This window comes from Mercenaria mercenaria, chromosome 4 (assembly GCF_021730395.1).
Source record: "Mercenaria mercenaria strain notata chromosome 4, MADL_Memer_1, whole genome shotgun sequence".
Taxonomy (NCBI): domain Eukaryota; kingdom Metazoa; phylum Mollusca; class Bivalvia; order Venerida; family Veneridae; genus Mercenaria; species Mercenaria mercenaria.
Window position 1 is genome coordinate 62,122,150 of NC_069364.1, and position 26,925 is coordinate 62,149,074.

General features: G+C 35.5%; 1 protein-coding gene across 4 annotated transcripts in view; it reads left to right on the forward strand.

Annotated features, from left to right (window-relative positions):
• LOC123551910 (diacylglycerol lipase-alpha-like) overlaps positions 1 to 26,925 on the forward strand; it is a 124,620-nt gene that overhangs the window by 26,203 nt on the left and 71,492 nt on the right. For 3 of the 4 annotated variants that reach the window (XM_045341191.2, XM_045341192.2, XM_045341194.2), the window contains 4 exons: positions 8,990 to 9,028; positions 13,460 to 13,544; positions 18,155 to 18,289; positions 22,158 to 22,360. In XM_045341191.2, the coding sequence (XP_045197126.2) occupies positions 8,990 to 9,028; positions 13,460 to 13,544; positions 18,155 to 18,289; positions 22,158 to 22,360 (462 nt within the window). The remainder of the gene's footprint in view (positions 1 to 8,989; positions 9,029 to 13,459; positions 13,545 to 18,154; positions 18,290 to 22,157; positions 22,361 to 26,925) is intronic. The other variant, XM_045341193.2, reaches the window with a different exon arrangement.

Consider the following 26,925-nt stretch of genomic DNA (forward strand, 5'->3'; position numbering starts at 1 on the left):
TAATTAAGTTCATACTTTATTTAGAAATTCATGAAAATGATAATGCAAAAATCAATTTCCTTAAATAATTACTGTTTATAAGTTACAGCTAGACCCATAGAAAGTGGATATATATAGGCAGGAAACTGAATGCTATGCCGATTCTTCTCCTTAAATTCCTCAACTTCTCCCTAAATTCTGCGGAGGGAGAAGTGACTTCTCCCTAAAATTTTGACCTAGGATGATCCCTGGGTGGCTTATTTAAGACATTTTATAATGTCAATGCGACAAAACAAAACTAACAAGAGGCATTACGAAACATAGAATGTGACAGAACAAAACATGTTATTTCTTGCTGCTTGCACCATTAACAGAAGTGTTGTATTGGCCTGCACGCCAAGAAGAAATGAAATGTTTCATTGTCTCATATTTGCATTGCGCGCATGCCAAGACAACACTACATAATGTGCTTCATAGCTGCGTGCACGCAAAAGCTACGTAAGGAAAGCTTTGTTAATGGCGCGCATACCAATACAAAATAAAACGTTTCGTTATGTTGCATTGTTAGTGTTGTTTTGCCGCCTTGGCAGGAATGCAAAAAAAAAACACAGAGAACTTCGAAAATTTCATTATGGCGATTTCGAGCTGGCACCAGAACAACAACGAAATATGCTACCACAGCCGCGTGCAGGTCAAATGCAGCATAATGAAATGTCTTAAATCATCCTCAATACGTTATGGCAAATATAGGTGGAATTCCAGTAATGTATAAAGGGAAGTAATGAATATGTATGAAAAATGTATCAACATACACACATCAACATCACACTCCCAAGTATTTATATCATTTTGAAGAATGCAACCAGAGAAAATAAAAATGACAGTTGCATGAAACAAGTAGCAAGGTATGTAGAGGATTAAAAATAGTCTTGTTTTTTCTTTTTTTTCATGTATAAATAACTTGGATAAAATACCATATTGACTCCACAGACATTGTATTTCTGAATCTATTCAAAATAGTGAAACAAGTTCTCACTTATTTTCAGAATTCTGTGTTTTCATGTGTTAGGTGAGTAATTCAGACCTGTGCAAATCTAGTGTTAGAAATATATAAAAAAAAATATCAAAATAAATAATTCAAATAATTTCCATGTTATATTACTTAGGCTGAAGAATTTCAACAGCAAAATAATGCAGGTTTGCAAAATACACTAATGCATGAATCCCCACAAAAAATACTTGTAGTAGGTTTTAGGCTAAAGCCTACATAAAAAAAGAAAACAAAAGTACTTACACTTTTTTTCTCAGCATAGTTGCAAGTGAAACTGCATGAAGTTTTATGGTTTCAGCATCATGTTGTTCCAGTCTCTCTTGATTTATGCAGACCGCTTTGATCTTGATCCTGCATGTTAGTAGCTGCATCGAAAGGCCAGATTTGCTGTGTACTTGATACAGGGTGGCTGGTTTGGATACCAGACACACAGAGAAAACGTCTTGATTCAGGTAGTATTTTGCCTATGTTTTCCTTATTACTTGACTGATTTTCATTAAATAAAGTGTGCCAAAGACAGCAAAATGAATGCTTTCCTCTGCACAAAGCACCTGCCATCAGTTCTATGTACTTCTCTCAAACACTGTGCCCAACTGCTTTTCGTGGACTAATGTGTAGATAATGTACACACATTTGCAGTTTTGTGCTGAGGAAAACACTCATTTTGAATTATTTGATGCCTATTTTCTTATGAAAATCTGTCAAAGTCCATAAGGAAAATACAGGCAAAATGTCACCTGCATCGGGACATTTTCTCCATGTGTGTACAGTATCCAAAAGGCACGTGGGTTGGCCACCCTGTGATAGATTCTATCCCAGGTATTGGTAGTGTTCTTTGCTTGCGAAGGATCTTCTTACTGTGAAGTCATGGAATATCTTTGGCAGTTTTTTGGTTCAGACAAAACATGGCTTGTATGGGTACATAAAATACTGGTTTCAGAATTTGGCAATAAAACATAATGGAGAATAAACATTGAGAAAAAATGAACTGCATTTTACCATCGGGATTTCATTTCATAAATTGAAACAAAAATCTGCAAAAATTATCCAATAACTTCACAGTATAAGATGTAGGAGAGCATGGGCATGGATTAAGGGATTTTTATCTTCAAATTGCAAGTTGCTGCTATATTTTGTAAAGAGATATAGCTACTTTTATTGAAATTGTATTCTGTGTATGTAAACTGTCTGTAAAATACTGGCCATCATATATTTATAAATGCCCCATATTATGTATAGAATAAATCCAAATCTTGAGCTTTTATTAATATATTAAAAACTAATTTTTTAGAGAAAAAAATGGCCTGTTCTTTCTGACCTTCTTAATACCATTAATTTTACCTTCCACAAGATTCTAGCATATTCATTGGTTAAAATGTGGTCACATGGCAACCTATATTTCTGTGGAGGGACAGTAGACTTTCATGCCGGGTTACTACACTAATAATCAGTGGTCGATAAAACAAACATTGAGTTTGTAAATGACCCTTCACATAAATATATGGGGTAAGTAAGATAAATATGTTGACTAGGCTGACACCTCCTCACCCACCCCCCCTTCCGCATCAAATATTAATATTTGTTTCAAAAAAGAGTCAAATTAAAAAATGCAAGATTGTTGTCCTTGACAATATTTATTGGATTGAAAGGTGTGATGGTCTCTCCTCCTCTTAATCTTAAGAATAAGCAGACGTTTATATACATATTTTGAAACTAAGTAGCTATGCCACTTTATTTTGTTAATTGATTTTAAAGAAATTAATACTCTGGATAGAAGCATTTAAAATCTATGTTTTTATTTTTCTGTAAATTGTTCTTTTATGTCTCTTATTGTTGTATATGGAAGCCTCCTGGTGCCAGCAGAGAGATTTAAATTTGTCTTACGTACGACTTACTATCTCCTACGTAGGAGTTAGTATCTCCTACGTAGGACTTAGTATCTCCTACGTAGGACATAGTATCTCCTACGTAGGACTTAGTATCTCCTACGTAGGACATAGTATCTCCTACGTAGTACTTAATATCTCCTACGTAGGACATAGTATCTCCTACGTAGGACTTAGTATCTCCTACGTAGGACTTAGTATCTCCTACGTAGGACATAGTATCTCCTACGTAGGACTTAGTAACTCATACTTAAGGGTCCTATTTTGGGGCGCTGCAGCGTTCTGTGGTCCTACTCGCGTTTCCGGTACATGTGTTAATTGAACATTGCTGGTTGACTTTTTAATTGCGTGCTGATAAATGGCATTTATTGCAATATTTGATTTATTTTCTAAACTATTTATATTTTTGTATTTTATGTGTTGTCTCGAGAAGGGGCTTAAATAAATAACTTTTCATTGCAATCAGGGAAATTATCTCTTAACCACTGTTTCTAACCAGTAACAAAGAATGAATTTATATAGACCTGATTGCATGACACAATTATCAATGTTCTATAACATTTAGTTAGTTTCAACTAGTCAATTATTCTTTTATCTAGTCACTCTGATCAAACAAAGTTGTAAATGTTATTTCGCATGAAATTAGCTCTTATATTGAAAAAAAATAGCCTCTACTGTGAAGAGCGATAAAGGGGAATAAATCATGTTTACCAAGTTACTGTCCTTAATTTCTTCTCTCTAGGCATACACTTAACAAAACAAAGATAACCAGATTTAATGACTGAAACCTACAATTCTGTGATATTCGGTTCACTTAAACAGATGATATTACTGTCAATCAAAAACATGCATCTCATCTTTTATTTCATCAATATTTCTACATTCTATGTGGTTGCCTTACTTTTTCACAACATATAAACTATCTTTTTATACATATATAGAAGATACACACACCATGTTAAAGAAAGCAAAACCGTCGAACCACAAGTTGATTTGACATTAGTTTTTCGGAACACTATAGACTCGCATCAGTCGTTAGAGTCATTAAATGTAAAGCACTTTCCTCTCTGATACCACTTTCTGAAAAAAAAAAATCACTACCTCTTGCCTCTGACTCTAACGACTGGACAAATGCGATCTGAGCTAGGCAGTTTTCATCCCAGCTATAATAATCACCATCTCATTAGAGATCATTGCAAATGTGTTCATGATGTAACATAACCCTTGATTGACTCCAGTGCCCTGGATCATAGAATATCCTTTATGACCTTCACAGTCTGTGTAATGAAGTGCTTGCCAATGAGTACCTTTTATTACCAGATGAATGGGAGAGGTGTTAATGAATTTTATACCTTAATAAACTTCATAAATGTATCATCTTTAATATGCAAATAAAGCAGAAATGTGTGTTTGAAACAAAAAAGTATCAATAGTTTATTATCATGTTAAATCATGCTTTAGATGCAGTTACAGTAATTTCCTGTAACTAGTTAATGCTTGACCTGAATGTAGAAAAAGAAAATTGTGCCGTGCCATGAGAAAACCAACATAGTGACTTTGTGACCGGCATGGATCCAGACCAGCCTGTGCATCCGCACAGTCTGGTCAGGATCCATGCTGTTCACTAATGGTCTCTCTAATTGCAATAGGCTTTAAAAGTGAACAGCGTGGATGCTGACCAGACTGCGCGGATGCTCAGGCTGGTCTGGATCCATGCTGGTCGCAAAGCCACTATGTTGGTTTTTTCATGGCGCAGCTCAAATGATGATAACACCTAATAAATATTGATTATTAAAGGCACTGTCCTTGAGATCATACGACAACAGAAAAAAAAGGGAAATGTTAGGTACCAGTATCAAGAAATTAATGCTAATACCGCTTAAGAAAGCTTTGAATTAATTACTGACAGATTATATGATATTGAAACACATGAGAACTAGTTGTCTTAACTATTTTTTACACTGGAAATTGAAAAGCGTTTGTAACGTTTTACTGAGGTAAACTGCCTAATTGTTAAATATCTACATTCAAGGGTAATTGTATACATATTCCTCCGTGGTGTATATTGTTAAAGACAGCAGGAAAATTTTCATTGCCGTGGCGGCCCGGGTTCGATTCCCGGCTCTGGCATCTTTTTTCCTTGATTGAGTAGATTAAGGATAGTTTAGAAACAAAAACTCGAATTTTAATGTCCATGGTATGTATGACCGAACTTCAGTTTTAAAGAAAGACCATTTCTAGCCAAAATTTGTAGGTCAGTACCTTTATTGAGAGAAAGTTTATTAATCAAATCACACAATCGGTCAAAACAATAACTGGCGGTAATTATATTTAGTAACTTTCATGATATACTTCAATCATACTTTTAAACTCTCTACATAATTTCAAGAGAGGCCTCCATAGCCGAATGGTAAAGGTTCGAAACCTCACATGACATGTTTCAATTCTTCATATTCATAAACTGCCCGGTTTGCTTATGGAATGTCTGGAGCAATGCCTAGAAGTGCACCTTGTGGGTAGCGCAGTGTGACTATACCCAAACTATATAGTCCCCCCCAAAAATACAAAAAAAAAACAAACAACAACAACAACAAAACAAAATAAAATGTTCAAAAATATCTATTAAAACATATTTATTGACTACTTCATCTGTCAAATTCAGAACTTAGTCAAATGTGTCTTTAATTCATACTTACGAAGTTTGTGTGAGACATTGAAAGAAGGGAGATGTTTAATTATTTGCAAATATGTAATCTACCGGTATCAGATAATCAGATAATCCTTACTAAATAATAGTACACACGTGTATATTGTTCCACTGCGCATGCTTGAGAGTCTTTTAGTCAGTGACATACGTACGAGTTACTAACTCCTACGTAGGAGATACTAAGTCCTATGTAGGAGATACTAACTCCTACGTAGTACTTAATATGTCCTACGTAGGAGATACTATGTCCTACGTAGGAGATACTATGTCCTACGTAGGAGATACTAAGTCCTACGTAGGAGATACTATGTCCTACGTAGGAGATATTAAGTACTACGTAGGAGATACTAAGTCCTACGTAGGAGATACTATGTCCTACGTAGGAGATACTAAGTCCTACGTAGGAGATACTATGTCCTACGTAGGAGATATTAAGTACTACGTAGGAGATACTAAGTCCTACGTAGGAGATACTATGTCCTACGTAGGAGATACTAAGTCCTACGTAGGAGATACTAACTCCTACGTAGGAGATAGTAAGTCGTACGTATGACAAATTTAAATCTCTCTGCTGGCACCAGGACGCTTCCATAGTTGTAGGGTTGACCAACATGCAACATGTTCTACTATAGTAGTTGCATATGTGATAGTGAAATTATGGGAAGTTAGATAAAATTGTCATTTTATGAAATAATTCAAAACATCAAAGCTTACTAGATAAAATTGGATCATAAGGGGCCCATGATATACCGTAGATACCCATGTATAATGCGCACCCGTGTATAATGCGCACCCCTGATTTTGACCCAAAATGCTGCGGAAAAAAATAATTTTTGGTCAATTTTGAGGTGGATGGAAAATGAAAGTAGAGTTTATATCGACCCCGGTAATAAATTTTATCTCCGCGGTGGAGAGCAGTATCGGTCTCGCGGTACTATCGATTTTTGTTTTCTCGATAATAAAATATTGTTTTACTTGTTGTTTTACCTTTTTAATTAACTATTTTGAATAAATTAACAGCAGCTGATTTATTATTTCGTAATGGTATTTTTCAAAATGACATGAGCTTCTCAATTCAAACCAATAACAAAAGGTGTGATAGTCTTTTTGTCACAATCAAATAGCCAGTAATTACCGGCAATTAACGTGTCACCTCGTGTCAATTATGTTGTTCACAGTTTGATCTTGGTTAAAGATAATTCTCAATCTTTAATTAGTATCATAATTTTTGTGATTTATAAACATTTCTTTCATCAAAATACTTTTAAATTTATATGAAATTAATTTTGTTTAAAAGAAAAATAAACCATTCGATCTTCTACAGAACGTAACCGCAATCTTAGTTTTTAGCGGTGACAGTAAGCGCGGGGAGTAGTTTCCCTTTACTAAAATGGCGGACATCGGTAACAAACTTGTTTTGAAGTTAGAAAATTGTCTGTACCTGTATATTATGCGCACCCACAATTCGCGGGTGGTCCCGGGGTAAAAAAACGTCATGATTATTCTTGAAATAGTTTATGCAGATTTTCGCATTGAGCACTATGCATTTGTTGCTAATCTTTCATCAAAATACTTTTAAATTTATATGAAATTAATTTTGTTTAAAAGAAAAATAAACCATTCGATCTTCTACAGAACGTAACCGCAATCTTAGTTTTTAGCGGTGACAGTAAGCGCGGGGAGTAGTTTCCCTTTACTAAAATGGCGGACATCGGTAACAAACTTGTTTTGAAGTTAGAAAATTGTCTGTACCTGTATATTATGCGCACCCACAATTCGCGGGTGGTCCCGGGGTAAAAAAACTGCGCATTATACATGGGTATCTACGGTAATGTTATTTAAACGAAATATGTTAACATCAGACTTCAGGAAAGTTGGAAAAACTGGCAGGACATTTGGTCCAGCAATGCCTAAAAATCTGCCGGACCGAAGAAAATGTCAGTGTACGTACCGCATACGTTGCATTTCTCCATCATATACAAGTCAGGGGTGATTTTTACTCGTTAGTTTTCTCGTTAAATGTTCAGTCAACCCTCTTATTTTCGTACATTTGTTTCCTTTCACTACGATTGTTAGGCATTAATTTACGATGCTTTCCTGGTTCTGCCCCGCTCTGATGCCATTATGATATGTTGTCCAAGATGTTGTGATTCTCGGGGTACAATAAATGTCGGACAGTCGGACCGCATCCGGATTAAGAAACCGCGGACCGCATCAAAATTTTCCGTCATGTCCGTCGGACCGACGACTTTCCGGAAGTCTGAACATAAATCATTTCAAATTCAAACATTGTGTAGTTTTTGTAGCAGTCCTTTATAAATTTTGGTAGGAAGTTGCACTAGCAGTGTATATACTGCCAGGTTAAGAATGTTAAAACACCCATTCTTTATAATTGCTATAAATACCCAGGTGCCCGCCCTTGATGAAATAATGCACGAAGGTGCACCTGGGGTCTTCCTCCACCATCAAAGCTGAAAAGTCACCATATGACCTATAATCGTGTTGGTGCAATATTAAACCCAACAAAAATAAATAAATAAATAAATAATTGCTATAAAAATGAAAAGATCGTCTACATTTTAACTGACATTTATCCTGCATTCAGGCATTAAGCTTTTAGAGTCATTTATATGGAGTTAATCAGGCTCTGCAAAATCCGGATGATTATGTATAGTCTTTGTCATGATCAAGTACATAATTCAGACTAAACAAAGTAGTCAAGACAATAGTTTATGTAAATTCTAATGAAATCTTTTTGTCTTTGCTTGTTATGGAATCCATTAAACATTGCTTAATTGTTGCATGTTGATCACCCAAGCTATTTGTGTTCCCAAAAGCCAGGAAATATAAAAAACTATTTGATAAAACGTCATGATTATTCTTGAAATAGTTTATGCAGATTTTCACATTGGGCACTATGCATTTGTTGCTAATCTTTAAAATGAGTTTCGGTGAAGTTACTGTATGGCAAAATAAAATTTTCTCGAATTTCTTAGCGTAGTTTAACATTATATTGTATCGTATACATTATAATCTTTGAAAACAATCCTTTCTTTCTGTAGAACCTGTTCTTTTCTATAAAATTGAGATTTAACAAAATCAGCTTCCAAAGAGATATGAAGCACTGGATAGCCTCTGGCAAATTTCATGAACATCTTGCAAAGCTCTTAATATTTCTCTCATATTGTTTATATGTAAGACAAACAGGTTGGTTATGATATAAACATAAATAATGATTTGCAGGTATATTATTCTATGGTTTATTTACAGAACAAAACTACACACCAGAATTGTAATGTATTTCCTGGCTTTGCTGTATTGTGAATTTTATTTTATTTTTGTGTTTAATTGTGTTATTTTCTTCAGGGACAGGCAACAGCATTACCAGTGTCAGTATATGCAAAGGTAAACCCCTCTCTAGCACACCTATCCTGCTTTCAATTTCTTTCAGATGCTTATTTTACACCTAGCACACCTACCCTGCTTCCAGCCAGTTTCCTATGCTTGTTGCCTCTAGCAGGTCTGTCTTTCTTTCAGACTTGCATTGAAGCGTCGTATTGCCTCACAACACACCAATCCTACTTAAACTTTTCCTTTAATATTGCAGTCATGGCAAAATCCTATTAGACAGCCAGACCTGTCCAATAAAAAATGGCTAAGTCTGACATGGAAGGCCGGCATGTCGAACCATATGTCCGATACCGTACGAATGGGTCGGTGTTTACTACCGCTGAAGTGTTTTTTACAGTGCAGTTAACCCAGTTTTCTTACACACCTCTTCCATTTTTCATCTATCTAATATCTAATTGTTCTTGTTTACTCTTTACGACATGTTTTCGGTCAGACGAGTTTCCATTTGGTCAGACGGGTTATCCTAGTCTTGGAACTCTTTCGCCATGACTCACATATTGCGTTGCAGCACACCAACCACCACTTTTCTTTGAAGCTTCATAGTGCCTCTCAGCAAACCAATTCTACTTTCACCATATATAATGGTTCATATCACCTTGATTGCTTTCAGTGTTTGCCATAGATTATCTTTCTTTGCATTTATTTGTTTACAGCACATTTGCACTTGTAACATTAATGCACGAATAAATAACAATTAGTTATTTGCACTAATTAACCCTCTTCACAATGAAGATTTATTTCCACCAACTATCTTTTCAACTAATACATGGACTTCTTTCTGGCATCCGAGTATCTTATATTATCATTTGACTCATATAAATCACAGGTCCATGGTCACAACTTATAATAGTGAAAATTAATTACTTATGTAATGTAATAAAACACTTCTTGAATAGTTTACCAGTCAGAAGTCGAAATTGTCTGCCCTAGGTCCAAAAGGGAGGGCAAATTATAGACTAAGCTTTGACTATGGACAAACAAACCATGCAATAATATATTTATTACAGTTGTTTATTTAGAAGTGTTGACTTAAGCCCAGCATACATGAGTCAAAATTATTTGGCCATGGTCTGGTCTGAGCCGAACATCTTATTTATGGTCTTTGAATGTCCTTGAACATTTGTACTTCACTATGGCATTTCAACATCTTGTTCACTAATATTTCACTATAGCATTTGAACTTCTTAGTGACTAATGTGTCACTATGACTTTTGTTTGAGTTTTCTGCAGAAATTGTTGCTTTAGTACATTATATACATACACAGAATGGCATACTGCTGTTCAACTTGGTACTTTAGCAACACGATAGCTTTAGTAACCAAGTCAGTAACATGTTCATGTTTGAGAAGTTTTAAGTGACAGTAGAATAGATTGTCTTGAGACTGATGTATGGCAAACACAAATATAACTGACAGAATGTACTGGTCTATAAATTGCTATTGGTATTCAGTAAGTGTTTATCTATATAAACAGTGCAACTTAATCAATTTACTATTGACTTGCACAAATATGGTAGTGTAGAGAATCGGACAGCATTCTTTTTGTGAAGCTAGATATAGATTGATGGCTTTGGCATATTGTTCTCAAAGGGAATATCTTGGAAGGACTCAGGTTTTTATATGCCTTTTTAATGGCATTGTCCTGCTGTCTTTTTCTGTTTCCAGATTCTAAGACACAAAGTGTAATAGCTATAGCTTTCAAACGTAATGGGATGATTACTTACCACATGAAGAGGTTCCCTTTAGTTTAGAGGAACAGTAGGTCAAAGGTCAAGGTCACAGTGACACTTAGACTTAAATTTAGTATATGGACACTAAATCATAAAGTATAAGAGTTAAGGCTTTCAAACTTCACACAATGATTAAGTACAATAAGAGGAAGATACCAGATTTTTGGGTTAGCGGGCCAAGGTCACAGGAACTTGAATTTCTTGTAATATCTTAATTTCCAGGTGCTAAGTCACAAAGTATAATAGCTACGGCTTTCAATCTTAACGTGATGACTCGGCACTGCTTGAGGAGCATCCCCATTGTTTTTTTGGGTCAATAGATGAATGGTCAAGGGTTAAGGTGAAGGTCATTCAGAATCATGTTGGGTTATTAAAGGACATATGTCAGATTTATAAGGTTAAGGGGTTAAGCTGTTTGTAAAGTATGTTAAGGAGGTCGGATAAGACAGTTTTTGTTTTGGTTAAGGTGAAGGTCATTCTAAATCATGTTTGGTCATGTAAGGTCATATATCATGTTTTTAAGGTTAAGGGTTTTGGCTATTTGCAGACAAGTGTTAAGGAAGTTAGGAGGGACTATTTTTTAAAAAAAGTAGATTTTGAATATCTTGTATCCATCATTGGTCTGAAGAAAATCTCTTCCAAGTTTTCTCATCCTGCAACAGTAGAAATTACAAAACATGTTTGATTACATCACCATTCCAGTCACTACTTCCAGAAGGATGAGCAAGGAAATGAACTGGAAGGCTTGATAATATTCTGTAGTGATTGTGCTATACAAGTTTTTGATGTTCTTCTTGGATTATTGTTTCCACCACTTTGCCTCCTCAGGTTCTCATTTATTTTTACAGTAGTCTGCCAAGTTCTATTTTCAGTATGGGTAATTGGTGGGAAAAAAGCGTATAAATCAGATAATGGTTCCTGTCTATAGAATTAATCTAAATTGTCTCTTGATATTTAAGTTAACTATTTATGTAATAAAGACTTAGGACTGCCTTTGATGACTGCAAGGTTTCAGTTTTATGTTTTCCATGGTGTGATTCATTATCCAGTCTACAGTCAAGAGCAGTTTCAAAGATGTTAATGTCTTCACCTTTTAAAATGTCAGTCTTCTCTGCTTAATGGTCTGCTGCAACAGGGCTGAAACTACCTTCCAAAATGATATCTAACCAGTTAAAAAATTTAGTAAAAAAAGAGTTAACCAGAGTTAACCAGTCAGAAGAAGGAATAAAATGGCATATTGTCTTAAAAGTCCTTGGTGCAACACTTGTTCACCATCATAAGTTGACCTGTACAGCAAGAAACATAATCCATCCTGCTTTTGCAAGATTATATGGCCCCTTTTGGACTTAGAAAATATCAGATCTTGGATTCAGAGTTTTATGCATTTAGGTCAACTTTTTGGCTCTTGAACTGATCTAAGTAATTGACATGTGTGAAACTGCAATCATTTTAACATCATAAGCTGACCTGTATCAGAAGAACATAATCCATCCTGTTTTTTTGCAATGAATATTGTCCCTATTGGACTGTAGAAATCATTTTCTGTTAGATTAGTTATAAGATCAACTTTTACTCATTTAAACTAGTCAAAGCTATTGCTTTGAAAACATGAACAGTTTTTCACACATGTGTTATCTAAACATCAAGAAACATAACTCTATCTCTTTTTCAAGATGTGCCTTTTTAGACAGAAATATCAGTGGTAGCATGTTGCATTCCAAAATCATGCGCATCTAACGACCTTCTTAAACCAGTGGTTATACAAATGCGTGCACACAATATTTATGGGCATTATATATCTGGACAAGTTATACACAGCTAAGCCCAAGAGTTTCCATTTATTACTCAAAATTTTGGAAAAAAAGATGTCTGCTGGAGTTGAGTAGTGCTTATCCAGAGTCCACCAACTGGGTCACAATGCATAGTTTGTCCCATGACATTGTATTTGGTATTCCTACCTCATGTAAAATATAACATTTACTGGTTTCTAAATATTGCACATGCTCCTGGTAAAATCAATCCCTGTAACACTTGCTACAACAAATGGGTTGAATACAAATAACATTTTAGTGCATTAAAATAATTGCTTGGCCAAACCAGTGATGTTGCATTTTAACTGAGAACTAATTTTATGCTTATTACTAACAAAATGTTATGGTGCTTTTTGTGTGCTATTAAAACTGTACATTTATAAGGTGAAGTTCACAGACTTGACCGGAGTGTGTTGCATATAGAAAGACAGGTCATAATATATGTGGATATTAATTTAGAGATCTGTTATATGTTTCACAACATTTCTATTACTTATCCCGTTTGCTTTCGATTTTCTTAAATTTGCTTTGAAACATTTATAATTTAGCTTTTTTTCTCTTTTACTGTTCAGACGCATTTTGAATCATTTCTTCATTAAATGTGCCTCCATCATAGAGAAAGCATGTTATATTTTTGTGCATCCTCTGCCAAAATATTACACATCAGCTGTAAAGCGAGAAGTAGCAATGGCATTATCAAATGACACACTCTTGCACTTTCCGTCTAGTAGATTTTGCGAGAAAATTTTGTCTGATGATCAAGTCGGAATGGAATGCAAGAAGTTGTACAAAAGCTTGATCCTTCAGTGGGGAACCTCACAAATGGTCAGTGGGTATTGATTAGGGCTTATTTATTTGTTGTGATATGACATCTTGTATTTTCAGGAAAGCAATGCGGGCATATGAGGAAAGCTGGGACAGGAGATTAGGACTTATGTGTTGTTGTGTAGAAAGGAAAGGCCGAAACAAGGTACAACATTTGTGAAGTAGCTTTCTAAAATCATTATTATACTTCTGGATACAAAGTTCATGAGGGCTGTATTGGAGTCAAGCAAGTGCGTCTGTCAGTCTGTACATCATATCCGTGACCTTTTAAAGTGTTTGCAAGATTTTCATAAAACTAGCATCAATTTTTAACCTTATCATGATGACTTGCAGAGTCCTCAAAACAGTCTTTAGGTCAAAAGTCAAGTTCACACTTGAAGATCATATAGCTTAACTTTGTATCATTGCATAATATCTAAAACACTTGAAAGACATAAAACTAGCATTAATTGTTTACCTCATTAAGACGAAATGCAGATCAAATGACCTGGGTCACTAAGTTTAAGATCAAGGTCATGCTTAGAGGTCAAAGATCAAATAGCTTCAATTTGTGTCCACTCCCATTTTTTCAAAACGGCATGAATGAATTTCACAAAATTAGCATCAGTTGTTTACTTCATCCAGATGACATGCGCAATGCACAACGCTGGTTTTTGTTCAAAGGACAACATCACAGAAGTCAAAGTTAGAAAAACTTAAATTTGTGTCTGCTGCATGTCTTTTTAAACACTTGAAGCATCAGCAATTGTTAATTCATCAAGACAACTTACAGTGTACCACCAAGGTCACTAGGTCAAAGATCAAGGTCACACTTTATAGTCAAAGGTCATAATCACAACATTTTACTTTCCCAGTATCAAAGCCGGGTCAGTGATAGCTCTAGTTGTTGCCTGTGCATCATTACTTGTTTATTACCTGGGTTTGCACTTGAATGAAACGGAACATTTGCATTGAATAAATATTTAGTAGGTTATATACAAGGAATCTTAAGTCATACTCAGGAAATTATGTCAAAGTAAAGTAGTTTATCTGATTATCATCCTGCCTGATTTTTCTGAACAGATTTTTTTAAAGATTGCATTTCCATAAGAGTTCATATTTTCATTTGTTCTCGCTTTATTTAATTGACAGAAACTTTTTTTCATTTTTGTCAGAGTATAATCCCAACGGTTTTAAGAAAAATTTGATGATAATGTAAGAATTAATTTATATTGGACAAAGTGATGACATGTAAGGACTAAAAGTCAGTTCCAAATAGACCAAAATCAAAGACCTAGTTCTTGCACAGTCCTTGAAATAAATCAATTTCCAATAATCTAAATTAAGGAACAGGATATGCACTATTGGCCTCTTAATTGTTTTACTTTAATTAGTATTGGTGATTTATCCCCGAATGAGTTTGTGATTAAACACATCCAACTTACTCTAGGGATTGTGCCCACATATTGCATTTATAAAGGCAATTACTCATTGCTGGTGTCAATAATCTCATAACCTGAAGCAGAATGGTGGAATTTCTTCTTTTCGTGATTATTCTATTGTCTGTTGATTATTCAGTATTTCAGGTCTGCAAATGTGTTTTTACTGAAAAAGATTAACTTATTATGAGAATTTAGTTTTTAGCTCACAGAAGCACAATTTCCAAGGGATTTTGTGCTCTGGATTAGCTATTGTATTCATTCACTGTCAGTCGTCCAGCCTTCATCAGCCATTTGCTGCAAGGAACAGCACCTCTGAAATTGATGAAACCTGGCTTGGATATTCTTTGTGTGGTCCTCTTACAAAATTCTTTGAACAGTTATGCTCCATTGTACATAGAGGCTGCAAGAGCTAAAAAATAGAAACTTACCTTCTCTTTGGATCTGATTTTGAATTAATTGCATGCAAATGTTCTTCAGACAACCTGTATAACAATTTCTAATCCAGAAGTTTATGGCTATTACGGGGGGAGGGGGTTGGGTGTCACTTTCCCATCATGTATGTAGTGGAATCTTTAAAAAATCTACTTGTATGAATTTGAAATAATTTCACAGAACTGTTCCTTATGTGACTTCACTAGGATTGTTCAGATTACTGCAATTTGTTAAAATGGTCACTTTTCCCTGTGTATAGGTACAGTGGAAACTTGTGAAAAGTTTGCATTCGGTAACCCTCAACCATTTAAGAGTTATTACCTGTTTGAGTCTGTGATACAGGGCCTGTTTTGAGTGTTAGCCTTAAATGAGCTTATTGTCCATGTCAAGCTTCATTGTCAGTTCAAGCTCAGTATCCATAACTGTTGAAGTCAGATATTGAATTAGCTTTTTGTAAAACCAGTAAAAACATAAAATAAAAATATTTTAGAAGATGCAACTGTCGCTTGGTCTCCAGAAAAAATCTAAAACGGCTTCAAAATACTAAAAACTTTGACGCTTCTTTTCAAATTCAATAAAGTGTTGGGGTTTAATACAATTATAGGTCATATGGTGACTTTACAGCTTTTTATGGTGAAGGAACACCCCAGGTGCCCCTCCAGGCATTAATTCTGGCATTAGCAGGTACTTGGGTAGAACTTCAACCTTCAGTAAGCCAGCTGGATGGTTTCCTCTAATGAAAGAACTTTAAACCCCAAGCAAGGTTTTGAACCTACAGATGAACCTACAGGCAAATGATTCAGTCTGTGACATTGACCACTCAGCCACAGAAGCCCCCTTTAACTAAACTGATACACTAGAATTGAATTTGTATAACTGAGTTCCTTAGGGCAAAAAAAGCTTTATTCCGTGGTTGGTGGTGCTGGTCTAAGCTGCTTTTACAAAGATTTTAACTGCTAGAACAATTGAGCAATAATCTGCAATGTTGGCAATAAAGTTCATAGCATTTTAACTGAGATATTTTTATGAATTTTTGGCTGATAAGACTAAATTGCTGTCTGCTTTCAAGTTTATTTCTCTTCCAACAACTAAAATTGTTTTTGATGTTTTTGTTCCATTAGCAAACATTGTAAATGCTTGTAACAGCTATTAAAAACATTCTGTTTGGAAATTATTACCCATTGAAGTAAATCTGTCACTGTCTACAGGAGGTGTTTTGTGGAGTAAAATGGTTTAATTGAGAAGGTAGTCATGACTCTTGTAAACAGTGGACAGGAATATAAAAGTTAGTTCTTGCCATGCAATCTTTTATTATTCACTGAATTTTTTTTACAAGAAAAACATCTTTTCTCATCAGAGAAACAGATTGAGATATAAAATGTTCAGAAATTGCTATTAAAGAGAATTTTATGGATTGGTTTTAAAGTACTCAAATAGCTGATGACAGTCAGTCAGTATGGGCTTCAGCAAACAGGCTTCACTGGGGCTGAAAATAAGTTAAATATTGAAATGCAGTGGGGCTTCAGATCAATGTTTGTTACCTGAGTTTTGTGGATGATCAAATACCAATATTTGTATGATAATGTGGATTATATTGACAGAACAATCATAGTACATCCTAATAAACAAATAAAGAGGCAAGAGAATGACAGCATTATCCATTGCTGCAGCGTTTTCTCTTTTCAAATAAAATGCTGCTTTCATCTCTAGGGAGAACTATATTCTTCATTGATCTCAAACAAACCCATTTAGAGCATTTTCAGACAATATTTCACTCTAAATTACCATTTTGATTGTGGTTTCTGTGGTTATGCATTCATCTTTATCTAAAATACTACAAAAATGTCTGGTAAAAGCAGCCCACAAACTGGCAGTATGTTCACATGAGGGTTATTCTGTCCTTTAACATATGCAAGTCTTGTAAGCCTTGACTTCTGAAAGCATTGTCACAGTCTAAAACTGATTCTAGAACTATTAAAGAAGTGTTATAACAAATATTATGTTTGCATTGAAATATAATTGGTCATTACAACAGTAGGTTGCTGTTGGATGTTGTATTTGACTTGAGTGTGTTTTGCCATACATGGATTACATGGGACACACAAGAGTCAAGATTAAGGAGAGGACAACCATAAGCTGATATAGCTTTCTGTCCAGATTCTTAACTTATTAAGAAATAATGCATAGAAAAAACATGTTTTAATATTTATTAATATAATATGAAAAGAGGTTAACGTCCACGGAATAATTCCACAAGGGCATAGCCAGAGTGAATTATTCTGCTGACGTTTAACTGATTTTGAGAGCATTAATTTAAGTAAAACACGCTTTTTCTATACATTATTTCAGTTCTAATATGCCCTTTATCTAAAACAGTAGAAAAATATAGTAGCGCTTTTTCTTGGTGGCAACAAAAGCATTGATGTTATCACACGTTAACGTACCGTCATTTAAGCGTAACCGTGTTTTAACAGAAACAAGCATATTAGAATGTTTTGTAAATGTTTCATGAATTTCTGAAATAAAATATGTTTAAACTAAGTTTGTAAAAATCTTCTAAAATCAGCAAGAGCCAAATAGATCCAAGATCAAACTGAAACAAAGAACTATTTTACTGGGTCATGATTTCAGAGACAAATAAAATGCAAAATAGAATTTCAAATCTAGTGCAATACAGATTTTGGTATCAGTAACTCTGTATTTATTTGTGAAAAACAAGTCATCTTTTTATTGTCAAAATGTTTAGACCATAGCTATACATGGGTTAGTCATATGTGACAGTTATAGAAAGTAAGTGTTGCAACAATAAAAAAACATCCTTCTGAGATAATCTGTATTGATTAAAATTTCTGACTATGGTACATGTCACAACAAATTACTGATCCTGTTCATGACATTTCAGAATTCCATGTCAGAGATTGCTCAGCTGTTTACAGAGTTTTTCCGAGACTTAGACGTGGTACCATCAGATGTTATAGCTGGGTTAGTACTCCTGAGGAGGTTCCAGAAACTAAGAATGGAATTTACGATAAATCAGGTAATATTCTGTCAGAATTCTGTCTAGAGAGAACAAGGCTTAATGTCATAGTTTTAATCACAGTTATTGAGCATTTCTCTCTTTTTAGCTCACCTGAGTATGTAGAGGGGTTGGTAATATTTTCTTTATGTGTATAGTGGGAATTTTGAAAGTCGTCAAAAACTGCTTGCCTGTTTTCAATATATTGCTGAAATGTTTCTTGTTTGATCCTCTACCAAGTCTGTTCAGATTTTTTCATATCGCAAAAAACTTGGCTGCTAGAGAGCATGGTCACTTTTCCCTATGTGTGTATAATGAGAACTTTAAAAGATCTTTCCAAAAACTGCTAGACTGACTTTATGTAAAATAGCTGTATCATGTTAATTTTTCAGAAGCCCCTGTGAAACATGCTTGTGCTGTGAAACTCAGATGAGTGGTCTGGGGCCGTCATCACCCTCTTGCTTTATTTAGATGTATATAGACTGGCCTTTTTCTCTCATGGGTCTGACTATTGGACCCTTACCTAACTCAAAATATTAATTTTTTCTCCAATTCCAAAATAGTCCCAATGAAGACAATTTCTCTTACTACAAATAGACAAACAGAGATAAACAGCTAGTTAACATGGGTTTTTTTAGTGGGAGGGGAGGGGGTTAGTTTCATTAGTCGGGAGAAAATTTTGACACGAAGAAGCTGAAAGGGGAATTTTTGTGGCATGTTTTATTCCACATAGAATCTTGGATAGTGTGGTTATTTTAGCCTCTAGTGGAGAATTTACAACCATTTGGCTAATCCAACATCAAATATTTGATAAGTATTTTTTTCCTCCGAAATATCTGCAAAAAATGACAGATTGTGCAGACCCCGATTGATTATCACAGAAATGACATAACAATTCTAGTCCATATAGCAGATGACCCCTATTGATTTTGAGATCAGTAGGTCAAAGGTCAAGGTCACAGTGACCAAGAACAGTTAAACAGTTTCTGAGCGATAACTCAAGAACGCTTGGGCCTAGGATCAGGAAAATTGATAGGGAGACTGCTCATGGCCAGCAGATGACCCCTATTGATTTTGAGGTTATTACGTCAAAGTTCAAGGTCACATTGGACAGGAACAGTTAAACGGTTTCTGGATGGTAACTTGAGAACGCTTGGGCCAAGGGTCATGAAAAAATGATAGAGAGGTTCATCATGACCAGCAGACAACCCCTATTGATTTTGAGGTCAATAGGTCAAAGGTCAAGGTTACAGTGAACCGGAACACTTAAACCGTGTCCAGACAATTACTTGAGAACGCTTGGGCCTATGATCATGAAACTTGATAGGGAGGTTAGTCATGACCAGTAGATGACCCCTATAGATTTTGAGATCAGTAGGTCGAAGGTCAAGGTCACATTAACCTGGAACAGTTAAACCCTCTCCGGACGATACCTTGAGAACGCTTGGGCCCAGGATCACAAAACTTAAAAGGAGGTTGATCATGACTAGCAGATGACCCTTATTCATTTTGAGGTCAGTTGGTCAAAGGTCAAGGTCACATTCAACCAGAACAGTAGAACTTTTGTTTACACAATGAGCAAATATTTTCTATTTCTTGTGCAATTACTGAATGCATCAAGGGGGCATTTTGTGTTCGACGAGCTCTTGTTTTTTCTAAGACTTTGCTTTGTGTAAAATTTTGAAGCCATCGTCGAGACGCTCGACTATGAAAACAAAATGAATGCGGAAAGCACCAACATGATAGTACTCGGTATTGAATAAAACCCGTCACCACCCGGTATTTAATAAAACCCGGCGCCGCATCGGACATCAATTTCGCTCAGTGTGATCTCCGGCAAGGTGGGGTGGGGGGTGAACATACTTTTCAGAGGGGGGAATGGGGCCAAATATTTTAGTAAAAAAAAACCCCTGGAACTTAAATAGAATCATATGTTAAATCCTGTTATACCCTTTAATCCATAAAATCATTGATGTTTGCCCTTTCATATGTCATAATGTGAAAAACACATTTTGGACTAAAAGTAACCCATTTGAGTCAGGTGAGTGGAAGGCCATCTGGGTCTCTTGTTTATACCATAATCATTTAGGTTTAAACAAAAAATTCATAACACTTTCCATGGAAAATAAAAAAGAGAAGCAACATATTTTTGTTGCAAAATTGGTCTGTGTCTAAAATTCCCTTGTCAATACCAATGTCTGTTGCCGATGCAATTTAAATGGTTTGTGAACAACACAATTTTGAGATTGTGTATTCTCTTATTACCGCTAAGGTATGCGGACAAATAGGCCATTTATCTGATCATTTTCTGGTCTGTGATGACATTGATTTGTCAGCTAACTGTTTCCTCTAGCCAATTGGTCAGTCTTTTATCTATCTTGTGGTCATCCAATCACTTTATCATTCTATCCAATTTTGTATTGACAGCCAGCCCACATGCAGACATTATTCTCTTTATATAGTCTCAAATTTTCTGGAGGGACAGTATTTCCACTATCTTGTCTGTTGTAATTTGCTAGACCTTGGGGGTATTTTCAGTATAGTTTTACAGTGTTGCTGAACTTGATGAAAGCAAAATATATTTACTTCAATCAAGGCTGAGGTTGTTGTTTGTCATTCATTATACAGCAAGAACACATTAAGGTCATGTGCTCTCTATAACATTTTCCCCCTTTTTACTTAGAATTTCACGTTAAAGTTTTTGTGTAGTTTCACTCTATCTCAGTTATTACTGAATGGATTTGATTCAAACTTAAAACAGTTGTTCCACCCTTATCACCCACATCATATGACACAAGGCCCATAACTCTTGCAGCAATTTTTCATGAATAATGCCCCCTTTTACTTAGGATTTAAGGTTAATTTTGATGCATTTTTGCTATATCTCTGTTATTACAGCGAGGATTTGATTCAAACTTAAAATAGTTGTTCAGCATCATCATTCACATCATATAACACAAGGACCATAACTCTAGCACCAGTATTTCATGAATTATCTCCCTTTTGACTTAGAATTTCAGGTTAAAGTTTTGGTGCACTTTCACTTTATCTCAGTTATTACTAAATGGATTTCATTCAAACTTAAAGTAGTTGCTACACATTATCACCCACTCACCCACATCATATGACACAAGGTGCATCACTCTTGCCAAAATATTTCATGAATTATGCCCCCTTTTTGCTTAGAATTATACTTATTTAATGTTTCGCTAACATTGTCTTTATCTCTCTTATTACTTAATTCTTAAGTTATTGTCCAATACCTTCATCCACATTCAAATGACTGCTCCAGCTTCCTCAGATGTGTCCACTTTCACTATCCAGCATTGAATACCGCGCTGTCTCCTGTGACAGCTCTTGTTTAGTTGATGAAAGTCAATTAATTCAGATCATATGCCCATTTATTTTATGTATGGAAATGTATGAAAATGAAGAACATATGTCCTGGGCACACAGCACATGTCTGCACTTAAAAACAGTCAGTTTATGTATCATGTTGTCATTTAGAAAGATTCCGGTTCACATTTTCGTTATTAAATAACCTGTTTTTCAAAGGGGGTGTGGGGCGGGAAATATACATGTTGAAGTTTACACATTTACTGGGGGTAGTTTTTGTTGTGCATTATATAATTTCAGTCTTTTTTTTACCTCCACAAATATGCATGTTGCTACAGAGTCAGTATGTCTCACAAAAATCAATCAGTATTCCCAACTGAGCCTGAAATAAGTGGATGCATATTTGCTGAAATAAAACATTCATTTAAAATACAGGGTAGTACTTTGATCTATGAAAGTATTTATCTAGATTCTTATTTGCGGCAGGAATTATTCATAAGGCCATTCTATGTGATATGCGGCCAAGAGGTTAACAAATAGAAACATTTTTCAGGAGGGAAATGATGTATACCGGTACCTGTCTGGTGTGGCGGTCACCCCTCGAACCCAGTTCCTACAGCTCGGCCAACCAGAGGTGATGCAGCAGTATAAACTGGTTATACACTATATGAAGTTTGCCATGGCAGCGTATGGTTGGCCTATCTTTATGATGATGAACACTGGGACAGGCCTATGCAGAATAATGCCATATTTAAGGTAAATTAGTGGAAAGTAAAGCAGCATTTAGGGCAGAGGCAAAACTTTTGCAGCTAAATTTTGCCTGCCTTGACAATATCTAACACAAGAAAAGTTGTGTCGACCTTTGTTTGGATGTCACATCATAGAACTACTTTTGTCATCACTAAAAGGGCATTCAGCTGTATGCTTTAAGATATTATGTATGGTGGGATGTTGGTTGGTTGATTAACTTATCAGTAAGATATTTCTAGGGCATAGTTTAGCTTGCATATACTTCATTCAAAGTCATTTTATTTGTTGACAAGAGCTTGTAGAACACGAAATGCCCCCCTTGATGCATTCAGTAATTGCACAAGGAACAGAAATTATTTGGTCACTAAACACAAAAGCTCTACTGTTCTGGGTAAATGTGACTTTGACCTATTGGCCTTAAAATAAACAGAGGTCATCTGCTGGTCATGATCAACCTCCCTATTAAGTTTCTTGATCCTAGGCTCAGGCTTTCTCAAGTTATCATCCCAAAATGGTTTAACTGTTCCGGGTCACTGTGACCTTGACCTTTGACCTACTGACCTCAAACTCAATAGGGGTCATCTGCTAGTCCTGACCAACCTCCATATCAGCTTTCATGATCCCAGGCCCAAGGCCCAAGCTTCCTTGAGTAATCATCGAGAAATTGTTTAACTGTTCCTGGTCACTGTGACCTTGACCTTCGACCTACTGACCTCAACATCAGTAGGGATCATCTGCTGATCATGATCAACCTCCCTATCAAGTTTTGTTATCCTAGGCCCAAGCTTTCTCAAGTTATCGTCTGGAAAACATTTAAATGTTCCAGGTCACTGTGACCTTGACTTTTTACCTACTGACTTCAAAATCAATAGGGGTCATCTGCTGGTCATGACCAACCTCCCTATCAAGTTTCATGATCCTAGGCCTAAATGTTCAGGGTCACTGTGAACTTGACCTTTGACCTATTGATCTCAAAATCAATAGGGTATCACCCGGAAACCATTTAACTGTTCAGGGTCACTATAAACTTGACCTTTGACCTATTGATCTCAAAATCAATAGGGGTCATCTGCTGGTTATAACCAATCTCCCTATTAACTTTCATGATCTTAGACCCAAGCGTTCTTGAGATATCATCCGGAAACAGATTGGTCTACATACTGACCGACCGACATCTGCAAAACAATATACCCCTCCTTCTTCGAAGGGGGCCATAAAAATGTAAAAAAAAAATAAACCAACATGAAATCTTCTTGGAAAGTATGAAATATTTATATACCTAATTTGAATATAAAACAGAGCTGTTGTACTGTCTGTTATACAAATTCACAAAAAAGTATGAGTAGAAATCTCTGTTCCATTTGAATTATTCAAATTATCCTCCCATCAGGATATTGCTTTTGAGATGAGCTTAATATTTAAGCAAATTGTTGTCTGCATGAATTGCTATAGCACTGTAGATTCACATAATGAGAAAAATTTGAGGTGTTAGGGGCCTCTGTTGCTGAATGGTTAAGGTCGCTGACTTCAAATCACTTGTCTCTTCACTGATGTGGGTTTGAGCCTCACTTGTGGGGTAGAATTCTCCATGTGTTGAAGCCATCCAATTGGCTTACTGAAGGTCAGTGGTTCAACTCAGGTACCCTGATGAAATAATGCCTGAAGGGCATTTGGGGTCTTCTTCATCTACAAACAGCTGGAAAGTCGCCATATGACCTATGTTTGTATCAGTGTGACGTAAAACCCAACAAAACACAGAACTAACAAAAATTCATGATGAACCACACTTTTATCCATTGGTGTCAGATGTTCTGCTGTGTAATAGATATATGTGTGTAATTGTTGAAGAATAGATCATATATACATGTTAAATCCATACATGTGTACCATCAAAACCTCGTGTTATTCAGGGACATGTTTCACTCATTTCTTGCATGTACTTACATGTAACTTTGGTTTGCTGGAAGAGAAGCAAAGCTCGGAACATGATGGGATATGATATCATAGCATTAGAGTACCAGTCTGACTTATTTCAACTCTCAACAATCCATCTTAGTATGACACATTCTCTAACCCTTATCATGTTGAACATGATTGATTCTGCCTTTGCGACCAGTGTAGATCATGATCAGCCTGCACATCAATGCAGTCTGATCATGATCTACACTGTTCACCATTCAGACAGTATATTTTGGTATGCACCCCTTTTAACAGTTAATGGTTCTGCCCAAATTGAAAGATGGACAAATTCATTATAGAAATTTAGCAGCGTAAGCGTTAAACAGAAAACCTGTGTGTTTCAGGATTGTAACGTATCTCCAGTCAGGTCTGGCTGTCTGTGGACTTGTATGTAAATGTGATATTTGACCATCTAAGTGACACATCAGTTTATTTTGAGCGCACAGTTGACTGACCTGTCAGTACCTGTTTGTCATTGGATAAAGATTGTCTGCATCTGTCACAAAGATCTGTTATGTCCAGGGGGTGAAATTTATAGAAAAGATTGATTCCTGTGAGACATTGCTGATTTTCTAAAAAGGAAACAGCTCTAGGCTCTTCAGTACAATGTATTGAAGGTTTGACATTTTCTGTTTGTTGCAGCAAAACATTTTTCTGAATTGGCAAGGAATCCTTTTACACAAATTGAGTCCAGTTACTAGATCTTAAGCTTTAAATGATTGGAAATAAGGAAAATTTGACATTTAAAATAAAGACAGGAAATATTTCTGTAGATGAACAAGTGTTTTTATGATTAATTGGTGAACCACTGTTAAATTGATGTTTACCAGAGAACAAATATCTCTTGAGTATTAAAGTTTCTTGATTTATAACACTGACTGTGTAGATTGCCATTTCTTGTGCCACAGTCTCTCTCTGTACCAGCTAAATGTATCTGTACTAAGTATCAATCTTTGACTATAAGATGATTAAAAACAGTCAAAATGCTGTCCGTCATGACAGTTTGAGACACATCTTCTCTGTATGCAAGACTTTTTTGCATAATTGTCAAGGAACTTTTACAGTTAATCTCTCACTTTGGCTGACTTGTATTACCTGTTTCAGTTTTGTTCTTGTATTGATTATATTTTGTAGAAGTGAGATAATTCTGGAATTTAAGGTTGTATTTGCTCACTTAAATCCCATGCTTTTATTCATAAAAATTTGGGTCACAGTTGTCGTTCTCTGGAAAACCTGCCCTAGTGTTACTAAAGAAACACCTGTCAATTTCTTACAGGTTTTAAATTCTATTTAAATCAGTTACATTACTTCTGGTCTTTGCTTTCAAATGAAATTCATTACTTTTTTTATGTACAATTTTTTAACACCTTTTTCTCCATTCATTGAAGAAGAATTGGGGAGTGCTATTATTTATTTGAGAGAACTGTGGAATATCGGTTGTGCTAGCTTGAAATATTGAGACAATCCTGAATACAGATTAAATGCTTTATGAGATTGCTTAATGGTTACGGTTTCTATTTTTCCTCAAATTAAACAGCTCTACAATTTATAAATCAATAAGAAAGCTGGGGATATTCTTTTGAAGACAGAATTTGAACCGATTAGAAATTCTAGAACAATCTTAGCACAAAAATTACACCATATCCATACTTGATGAGAAAGAAATCTTGTTTACTTATGATGAAAAGCTTTGCAAAGCTCGATCATCAAGTTGATATTTGTCTCAAATAACAAGAAATTATTTTGCTGACAGGAAAATTTTGTTTTTGTTTATTTCATTATTTGATCTGTTTGCCAGACGCAGGGTTTGCATTGTTAAATACCAAATTGGTTACTCTAGTGACTGTTGTGCAGTTGTTGGTATCTTTGCTGCTGAACATCAGCACATAAAAAAACCCAGTTAACATAATCACATGATTTCACTTTGATACAATATACATGACTCTGGCACTTTCAGATGACATCAGGGCAGTCCTCAGTGTTTGTTGCAATGGGTGAAAATTCTGTGTATATGGAAGAGTTGTTGCAAATTTAAAATGTACATAACACTTCCTGACTAAGCTATAAATATTTAACCATTAGTGAAATTTCAAAGAAGCTTTGCACAAAGTGTAAATCAGGAGAAGTCATACCAGAGCTCCAAGATCTCTGGCAAGAATTCATCCCTAAACCCTTACCTACAAGCCAGGCCACTTTGGGAACAGATGTTCTGACTTACGAGTGACATCTCTTGTTTTTGCAATGGTCTAGATTGATAACAGTGCTAAGTAATAAGTTGTATTGAAGATCACATTATTGTGTGTATATTGGCTATTTAGAGCATCACTACCAATGATGCTTGTCAAGAAGTCTTTCATATATGGTGAAAAATGTGGATGTTTGTTCCATTTCATATTGATTCACTTTATGATCCCGACATTAATTCTGAAGATAAGTCTATCCTAGACTTATTTCTTGTTGCCACTATTCTCACAAGATTACTTTCTAATATTTCAGGAACTTTTTTCATGGCGGGGAAAGTCCACATTAAAATATTCTGTTAAAGTATTTGATCTAGAACTGTTTTTCTCTGAGAAGACATTGACCCTATATATCGAAAGTGTTATAAGATT